This window comes from Metopolophium dirhodum, chromosome 7, assembly GCF_019925205.1.
Source record: "Metopolophium dirhodum isolate CAU chromosome 7, ASM1992520v1, whole genome shotgun sequence".
Classification (NCBI taxonomy): Eukaryota; Metazoa; Arthropoda; class Insecta; order Hemiptera; family Aphididae; genus Metopolophium; species Metopolophium dirhodum.
This window is the reverse complement of record NC_083566.1, coordinates 10640963-10651481: the sequence shown is the minus strand read 5'-3', so window position 1 is coordinate 10651481 and position 10519 is coordinate 10640963. Positions and strand designations below refer to the sequence as shown.

At 27.6% G+C, this 10519-nt stretch overlaps 2 protein-coding genes across 7 annotated transcripts; one reads left to right on the top strand and one right to left on the bottom strand.

Annotated features, from left to right (window-relative positions):
• The first annotated feature begins 66 nt into the window (after window positions 1-66).
• Window positions 67-2592, top strand: LOC132948970 (DNA repair protein RAD51 homolog 4). Of its 2 annotated transcripts, none has more exons than XM_061019700.1 (5): window positions 67-793; window positions 1491-1606; window positions 1664-1877; window positions 1940-2099; window positions 2166-2592. In XM_061019700.1, exons 1-5 carry the CDS (start codon window positions 656-658, stop codon window positions 2441-2443), a joined length of 906 nt encoding a protein of 301 aa, XP_060875683.1. In that variant the 5' UTR covers window positions 67-655; the 3' UTR covers window positions 2444-2592. The 2 variants fall into 2 exon arrangements, with proteins under 2 accessions (XP_060875683.1, XP_060875684.1); XM_061019701.1 differs by lacking the exon at window positions 67-793 and adding an exon at window positions 864-1157.
• On the bottom strand, window positions 2507-8627 carry LOC132948968 (serine/threonine-protein kinase Chk2-like). Of its 5 annotated transcripts, none has more exons than XM_061019695.1 (8): window positions 8468-8627; window positions 6860-7003; window positions 6469-6741; window positions 6262-6386; window positions 3793-3882; window positions 3507-3710; window positions 3154-3380; window positions 2507-3074 (listed from the first exon to the last, which is right to left on the bottom strand). In XM_061019695.1, exons 1-8 carry the CDS (start codon window positions 8484-8486, stop codon window positions 2720-2722), a joined length of 1437 nt encoding a protein of 478 aa, XP_060875678.1. In that variant the 5' UTR covers window positions 8487-8627; the 3' UTR covers window positions 2507-2719. The 5 variants fall into 5 exon arrangements, with proteins under 5 accessions (XP_060875678.1, XP_060875682.1, XP_060875679.1 ...); XM_061019699.1 differs by lacking the exon at window positions 8468-8627 and adding an exon at window positions 8220-8431; XM_061019696.1 differs by lacking the exon at window positions 8468-8627 and adding an exon at window positions 8232-8430.
• Window positions 8628-10519: the final 1892 nt, after the last annotated feature.

The window sequence follows — 10519 nt, the reverse complement described above, 5'->3', positions numbered from 1 at the left end:
ATAACAAGAGCCGCAGTGTCACCAACCCTTGCGACCCAGACGTAAACAACGCAAAATTCCGCTGTGCCATTCAGTTTCCCGGGCACATTCAAAACCCAATGTATTAGGTTATGTATGAATTTAGTTATTTTTCATGAAGCGTATCACAACAGGCCTATCACGGTTTAAAATGTTTGCTTAAAATTTAAATTACTCTATTCTATATTTTTACTATTTTTAGTCTCTAGTATAATAATACGATCTAAGATATTTCTTAAGTGTATGTGACATGTGTTTAACTGTAAGCTGTATACGTTTATTATGAACTGTGAGACATGCCAAACCGACTGGCGACTAAGGACACGATACTCGGATGCATCATACACCAGCTGCCGGCTTTTATAAGATCAACTACTCGTTCATTGTTAATTGCTACCTATAAAGTGCGGAACTCCTTACTCCATAGTCCATACTGGCATAGTACGTGAAAATAATCAACCGTTCATACTTCATTCGACCGTAACAACAACTGCTCACATTTGTTCACTGAACTGTATAGACTTCAGTGCATTCATTTAATGTCTATTAGTAATGCAATATGCATATACCGCAGGATTGATAAAATTTATTATGTAGTTCTAATTGCGTATTTGCGTTACCGATAAAACTACCGAAAATGATTCGATTGAACGTTCCTCTGGTATCTAACAAAAACGTTCTCAATAATTTATTCGAGAAAAACATTTGTACGGTGAACGACTTCCTCCAAAAGAAAACTTCCAATTTGCAAAGCGTATGCAATTTAAAATGCAAGGTAATTGCTTCAATAAGTATAGACTTTATTATTTAATATGAATTTATTGAATTTTATGTAATACCTATGCAGGCTAAAGCTTAACCATCAAGTGTATACATAAAGATTTTACCCCCTTAGCTAAGCACCCATCCCCCCCCAAATAACTTTTTTGGCTGCACATAAAAAAAATATATTAAAATTTTACATTTACAGTAGGCTGTTAAGTCGATGTTTATCTGCCCCCGCCCTCATAGATGCTAAAGTAGTATAAAACTTAATCAGTCACCTTTATGCTAATATTAGATATTATGTTTAAAAACCTATCCTAATTTGGATTACCTTAAGTATAGCTATCATTAAAACACTACATTTAATATCTAAGGTGAGTATTAACTAGTTGAAATGTTATTAAAAAGTAGATACACTTTTTTTTAACACCTAATATTTTTTTCCATATTACTAATAAGCTGTCTAAACTTAGATAGTTAAATAAATTGTTTGTTAATTATTAACTTCTAACTTGAGTTTATTATTTTCATTAACTTGTCCACCTTTGTTGATATTACAGAAGGTATTTAAATGCATCCATTAAGAATATTAAATATCAATTAAATTAAGTCGTAGAATAGCTAACATGTTATACAGTTAAATTTAGTTATATTGTTTAAATTCCACCATTTATGTAGGTTTCCTAAAATTAATTATTTTTTTTCAGGAAATAACAAAACTAAAAGATACCATGACAGTAAAGTGTTCATCACCATTAACTAATGGATACACACTTTATTTAAGTAAAACATTATCGACATTCATTCAAACTGGAATTCTTAAGTAATAAGAAATGTTTGTTTAAAGTATATATCTATTAATGAAATTAAAATTATTTAGATTAGATAACCTACTTGATGGAGGATTATTTGTTGGTAACATATATGAACTGTGTGGCCCATCTGCTTGTGGAAAAACCCAACTATGTATTAGTATTCTATTAAATATTATAATAACTACAAAAAAAGATATAGTTTACATAGATACTAAAAACAAATTTTCAGTGAAAAGAATTAAACAAATGTTGAAAAATAAAAATATGAAAAATAATGAAGTATGTATGTTAAAAATAACATTTAATTATTATTGAAAATTAATTTTGTAATATTTTTATAGATTAATGATATTTTGAAGAAAATTTATGTGTACTCGGTTATAGACATTTACAATTTAATTACTTGCTTACATGGTCTAAAAGAAAAGTTGGACCCTATCATAATCATAGATTCTCTACCTGCACTATACCTATCATTTATAGGATTTTATAAGAATGATGGTAAATTGAAAATATTTGACTAATCCCAATATCATTTAATAAATTTATTTTATTTTTTTTTTTTAGGTTTATGCTATATAAATCATATAAGTTCAGTTTTAAAATATTTATGCAATAAAAATGCGACAATTTTGGTAACAAATTTAGCTGTAAAAAATTGTGATTTTACAAATGATTTCAAGCCCGCTATTGGAAAATATTGGTTTCATATACCCAACACAAGATTAATGATCACTACGATAATAAATCAACAACAGCAGATGTGTATAAATATTCCAAAAAGTGTATATATACCTTTAGATAATAAATGTATATTAAGTATTAATGATTATGGAGTTTCATAAATATCCTTTAATACTTCATGTTTATATTAAGATTTTAAGAATAAAAATTGTTAAAGCGTCAAAGTATAAATTATGTCATTATTTTAATATTAAACACAATATTAATTGAATAAATAGTCAGAATCTTGACTTCAATAACTATATACAGCCAACAACAGAAAAATAATGTATACAATTTAAAATAAACTTAACATAATTAAGTAATAATTCATAACAATAAACAAAAAAAAATAGTTCTGAAAAAAAAATGTCTTATAAATATATATTTAAATCTATTCAGGTATGTTCAGATTCGGAACAAGTATCTTGTGTAAGACAAGAACAAAACTTTATTTTTTTAGTGACATTTTCTTTATTAGCTGTAAATTTGTTACTTGGCTTTAAGCCATTTGAAAATTCAGCAATAAGGTTTCCAACTTTTTCCTTCATCAACATATCTTTTTCAAACCAAATGTGTTTCAATATTTTATCAAAATCAAACCTCATATTATAATCAACTGTTAATAACTGCTTGATTATATCTTGTGCACCATTTGAAGTGTTAAACAATTTAAGTTTAGTTATATTGTATACTCCTTTACAAATCTTTTCTTCAATATGATCACCAGCAAAAGGTTTATAACCACTTAAACTATAAAAAAAAAATTAATATTTTTAAATTGTCATATGGTTTTGTAAATTAATTAGAATATAAATATACAGTTGTTTACCATTCATATAAAATAACACCAAAACTCCATGAATCTACTTTATTAGTATATTTAATACACGATTGAGCAATATTTTTTCTATTCAAAAATACTTCTGGTGCAAGGTATGCTAATGAACCACAAAATGTTTTTAAATGTGTGTTTTCAGTTATCTTCTTAGATAGGCCAAAATCGGCCAATTTTACAACACTTGTAGGAGACTTGATGGAAAGTAAAATGTTCCCTGGCTGAAATTAATAAAAAAAAAATATGTGAAATTATCAATTTCATAAAATATAAATTAATTTAAATATAATATGCTCTCATTTTAAATTACATATAATAATCAAAAAATTTAAAATTTATAAAATTACCTTTAGATCCCTATGAGCAATTGATCTATTGTGTAAGTACTGAACAGCTCGAGCAACTTGATACAAAATTATTTTAGATTCCGATTCTTTTAAACGTTTTGTATTTTCTATTAGTTGCTTTAGAGTTCCTCCAGGCATATATTCCAAAGTGATGTAAATTGCGTCAGTAGTATCGATGAAATTTTCCATGTTAACAATATTCGGCTAGACATAAAAGCTTTGATAGTAACATATAACAAAAAATACAAATTGTATGCAATAATTATATAAAGTTCAATAAAATTACATGAGATAAGCTTGATAAAATATCTGGTTCCCTTAACACAATACAACTTTCCCTATTCACTTTTTTCAATGCAAAGCATTTTGAAGTTTTCTAGAAAAAAAAAAAATAACAATTCATAAATTAAAACCTAAATGTTAAGTTAACATATTATGAGTATAAGAATGTATATACAGAAAAAATAGAATGAGCTCTTTTACTTGATTAGGATTAATGCATTTTAAACTTTTACTTATATACTATACTAGCTGAATAGGTAGAGTTTAAAATATTTGTGTAAAATAATATACCCCTCCATTCTAGTCTATAATATATGGCCAAAAAATATCTTTACCAGATTAAAATTTTAAATAATACTAAATATCTGAGATAAGCTGGAGACAAACATTTTAATAACCAAGAAAATACTTATTCAAATTTTGAATTAGGTTCATCAATTAGTTCAAAAAAAATATCCGCCAAATCATTTAGAGTAAAAAAGGGAATTCCCGTTTGAAAAACAGAAGTTTTTATTGCCATAGGACACACTTTAAGTAGTACAAAAAAAATCATCCTGTATATAGATGTGTTAATATTGTTCTAAATTTAAAATAGGTGAGCAAGTAGGTTTCTCTGCTGTACAGTATGTTATAAGTGGGTCACTGTAATGACACTTAAAATATTAAATTTGAATTCAATAATATTCTGAGTGTCAGTCTATGATATTGCCTATACGAGTTGAAAATTGTATATAAAAAATTATTAAATTTTGTCAAAATTCCAACTTTAAATACTTATAAAAAAATCATTGTATACCTATGTATTTTTGATATTTTTCAACTGCTATTGTAACAATATATTACATTTTCATGCATTTTTACCCAACAAATAAAATTTTATTGATATTTATAGAAAAAAAAAACTAAGAAAATTGAAAACTGACAATGTCCGTAAACAGCTCATAAAAAGTTAAAATATTTCAAAATTTTATTGTATATAGAAAATGAAAATAAAAACACCTAGTAAAATGTTCATGTTTCTACAGTTATTTGTTTTTGAATAACAATAAAATAACTAAGGCTATGATTCATCTAACACACATATGACGTAGTAAAAAATATTAGACTATGGCCGGAACCTCTCTACTAGGAGTGATAACCAAACATGTTTTTGTATGTTTTTACTAAAATATTTATGTACACTTCTGAAATGTACTGTTAAAGATCATTGATCGTTGTAATAAAAAAAGGCCATTGGATAGTTTAAAAAAAAAAGGAGGGCCAGTGGATGTCGCTCTGCTGTACAGTAGGTTACAAGTTGGTCGCCGTAATAGATAGTGTTAAATTTGAATTTAATGATATAATATCAATGAATAAGAAAAACGATTCTGAGCAAAAACGGTCAGTCAGCCTATGATATTACTAAGTATCTTTGATGATATTATTGTTAATAAATTAATTTATTAATAACCTATTTACGTGGAGCATTGCATTAAATTTTCACGCTTTTTTACCAAATAAAAACAAATAAAAACAAATAAAAATTGAAAACTGACAATGTCCGTAAACATCTCAAAAAGAGTTAAATTATTTTAAAAATGTCATGGTGTATAGAAAATTAAAATATAAACATTCAGTTAAATTTTCATGTATTTACAGTAATTTGTTTTTGAATAACAATAAAATAACATAATCGCTGAAAGAGAAATCGAGTGAATATCCAACATTGTAAAAATATAAACTTTAAACGCTCATAAAAACTTAATTTGACTTTCTTGTAGACATTTTTTTTTTCATAAAGGTAGACAAATTTATGAATAATGTTATTTAACATTTTCAAATCTTGGATTTGAAAGAAAAAATTTTATGAATTCTCAACTCAAAATAATTTGCTAAGTTTCGTGATATTTCCGTTTTTTGTCAAGATTTGAACTTTAAATGCTTTTAAAAAAAAACCGTGACTCAGGATTTTTAATGATTTTCAACTGTCATTGTACCAATATAGTTGCTCCCTTGTATTTTTATTGACATACATAGGAAAAAAGACTAACAAAATTGGAAACTGAAAATGTTACTTAAAAAAAAGTTACTTCAAAAACTAAGATCGATTTTGTGAAAAACCGATTTTGCATAAAAATTCTCGTTTCCCTTAATTTTTATAATGTTTTTCCTGGAACTATTGGGAATTTTAAATTTTGACCTTTCGATTATACCAACTAGATTCACTTTCCCATCAAACAAGATGCTGTTGAAGAATATCGAAGCAGTTTTACTGCCCCAAACGGTTGGTGACAAAAATAAAAAAACTGTACAACATCACTGTAAAATCAATACATTCATCAGAGCGATCAGAATCTAAAAATTATATTTAGGTATGTAAATATATACAAATCATGAATGATATACATAATATACATAATATTACAAATGTTCCGGTCAAGGCAATAAAATGTTAAAACATAAAATTAAATTCTATTAATTCGACAAAACTTACTTTTTCAAAAGCTAATCGGACTTCACCAAAAGTTCCTCTACCCAATATACCATAAACAGCAAATTGTTCCCTGACCTTTTGCGGACAATTTAAATAATCTGAACGTTTATCAGTAAATGTATATACTACAAAAATGAATATAAAATATTTATGGTAAGTTTTTAAAAACTAATGTAGGTAATTATTAAATACTAATTAAAATTTTACCATAATTTGCTTTAGAAACAACAGCAATTTTGTCATTATTCGATAAAATCCAACGATTGTCTTTTCCAATTTTTTCACCATTTAAAAATGTGCCATTTGCACTCCTGTCTGTAATAAATACTACATAACCTAATGTCCCAATCTTTTCACGATTTATAATGAAATGAATCTTGCTAATATGATTCATTACTTTTAAACTAAAACATTGTTTTGTAAATTGAAAGTCAACATCGTTAGTTTGGCGACCTGCGTTGTAATTATCCTTCACTAGGTCTAAAATAAATACAAAATTTAGAATATTTATTATATGAACGTAAATGGCATATGTCACATTATCACAACAATAATAATTTTATCATGCATAAAATTAAACAATAATAAACAGACAAACCTTCAATTTTTAAACACTCGTTCTCTGGATATAGACGTCCCCATGCATTAGTATTCTCCGGCTTAGATATTTGATCCTGACTGCTCAAAGAATCCTGACTGTTTATTAGAGGGGTCAAAATGTCTGAATCACCCATATTAGTACCTTTAAAATAACACAAATATCATAAGATCCTAAAATAGTCCAGTTTGATCTTATTGTAAAATATGTAGAATCGTTTTTAATTTGTATTAGTTTATTAAGTATATTATATTGTTTTCATTTCCCATTGTTTTCTAATAAACTTCCAATAAAATGTATGTACAAAATATATGCAAAATGGGTTTATCAAAATTAAACAATAATAATGATACAAACTTAATAATATTTCAATAAATTACAGTAGTTGTTTCATTAAGTTACCTATTTTCTATGGTACGTGCATATTGAACTTCAGAGAAAGTATAACTTACTTCACAGAACTTAATTATAACAACAACAGATTACAGACACTTCTAGTTTATTGCCACAGGTTACTGGCATAGAAAAAAGATGAACTACCGATCGCAACTTATACCGCGAGCGGTACAGGTGGACTAGCCACAGACGACAGACAACGGACAAATGACAATAATTGACTAATTACTACTGAGTACTGAGACGTCTGAGACACCGAGTAGATAGTAGCGACCAGCGAGTAGACTAGTAAGTAGTAGGGTTAATGTTGTCTGTAGTGACAGGCGACAACGGTTTAATTATAACTACACCAATACTAATCCGGGAAATTTAAAATTTAATTCCACCTTGGGGCACTGGGTACCAGCATAAAATCGTTATGATAAATGTTGCGTTTAATATTGTATTTATAACTTTAGAATGTTATCAACTACAACCTACAGGTAACCTGTTGTCCGTATCCATTAAATCAGAAGTTTGTATAATTATATCAAATATTATTATATTCTGTGTAACTGGTTACTTATATTGAATCGCAAAATATAGATATAGATATTGATTTAATTATAGACTATAGTTCGTAATTTAAATATTTGAACTAATAACTAATAAGTAAAGCATAATATTATAAAATATGTATAATATAAATATATAACTATTACTTTAACCAACCAATAAATAAAAATCTTAATATATACGATTATTAAACGATTACAAATACTTGAAAATTAAACATTAACATTACCAATAATTATAAATAGTAAATACTCAACAATTTAGGTTTTCAAGAATAAACATAGAATAGATGAAATAATTAAAAGTATTCTATGATACAAGTACAAACTACGTTATTTTTAAATATTATGTATGTATACTAGTATACTAAGATTATTAATTATAAATCATATGTATAATATGTACCTACAATTAAACGTACCGTATCAATAATTTAGATAATTCTTTTTTCTAGTTTTAGGAGACCTAGATAAAGGTCAACATTTTAAATCCAAGCAGAAAAAAATCGATGTGGTCTATATTTTAACAATAAGCAAACGTTTGAACCTGAACCACCTGTACAACTGACGGACCACGGGGCCGGGGGCACGGACCTGATCAACGACGTCGCGACTATATTCCTCTTTATATCTACTATATGTCCAACTATCTAAGTACCTGTCGGCTGTTTATCCATGGATATAGCCCCATTGGTCAGGATTCTGGGTACAAACGTCCGGGTGAGAGAATTCCACCCCAAGGTGCATATATTCACCACACCAGCGATACCCCAGTGCTTGCTATGAATTACGGATTTATGATAAATCCATGATATTTGTTTTGTTCATTTTTTGTTCCAATAATATTGATCCTACGAATATGAAGAGGTGTGCAGGCGCCATTACGCTCTACGTGTAATATTATGTATATACAGCCCACGATGTAGAGAAGATATCTTGATACAGCCATAATATAGTTACATCATATATATTCATATAATCTGTGGTTATATCATGTATACAGCGTGATTATAACCTAACCAAGCATACTCACCCTCATGATGTCCTTAAATAATTAATTTATTCAAATTCCAAAAGACTATATTTTTCACTCCTTGAGATTTTTTGTACTGCTTAAAGAGTGTCCTGTGGTGATCGTGTGATACAAACTTCGGTTTTTTTTTAATAAGAACCCTGCCGTTTTTACTCTAAAATGTTTGTACTAAGTATGGTATTTGGTAGTGCTTAAAAATGGTGATTGGGTGATAACCATGACTAAATAAATATCTATATTTTAGTTATGGTTATAAGTGATAAACAGGAAAACCCGAAAAATTATTATAATATTCGAGACCATCTAGTCTCGACGTCAACAAAGATCGAAGTTACCTACGAAATAATCTAATACATAGATTCTAATTTTGGTGAAAATTAGAAGCACTATTCTCGGCCACCGAAGTTGATGTAAATTACCTTCATATCTTTGTTTTAGTGAAAATTACAATCTTCCGAACTAAATTGGTGAATCACTTAATAAAATATGTTAATAATATATTTTGGGATTTTGGATTCCAATATGGCAATATGACAATAGTACATGGACATAAAATGATTAATTATTAATTCCCTTCACTCTGTTCCATACAAAAAATATCGTGTCGATAAATTGTCAAGTATATAAAGCAACCGACCCCCACGGTCCACGGACGATGGACATAATATTGTCAATATCGAATATTGATCGTGTATGGGCCGCTAAACAAGTGGGTAATTTAATTAATTAATACTAATCATGCTTATACAGCTGTTATAACTTATAACCGCAGTGGTGCAGTTGTATACATACTACATAGTTGTATAGTACCAACATGGTAATTTTTAAATAATGATTTGCTTTAAATCTTAAATAGTGCTATTTGTCTTATTCTGTGCTATTTGTTCTCAAAAACATAAACATGATCCGCATTAATTTATAATGTACCTATATTTAGTAATTAGTGTGTACTACGTACCTATATAGGTACGGCTAAGTATACACATTTTTAAACCATTACAGTGAAATTGAAAATAAGAGATTTTTACTTATTAGTCATTAGTATTTAGTTCACAGTTAATTGTAATTGTTTATGAGAAATAAAATTATAAACTTCTATTCCGAATATTACCACATTTTATTTCGTGCAGGTACAGAGTAGTGCAATGAACTTGGAGTTCTCTACAATAAAACCTTTAGGTTACATTATTACAACCATTAGTGAAAATAGGGAATTTTCTTTGGGAGGGCTAGAAATGCCTAGAATTGTATCTACAGCATGCCTGCATAGACCCTGATAATCATTATAGTAAACTAAAATATGATTTATATTTATACACTGGAAGCGACTGTCCTGGCGACCCCCTAATTGCATTTATGGCTACAGCACTATGTTAAAGTTAATTCTGCCGGTAATAAAATCTGTTATCAGTTGGTTAGCGTTAACCGACACTTTACTGAAAATTGTGGATTTACCGGATATAACTAAAGAATATTTGATGATATTATTGTGAATAAAGTAATTTATATAGTTATAGTTATATATAACCTATTTACGAAGGACCTTGTTTTAAATTGTTAATCCTAAGATATACAAATTGGACATTTTATATATTTTTAACTACAAAATAATTATTAAATATAAAATGTAACAAATTATATACCTATAATGAATAAATAATATATAAAATGTCCAAT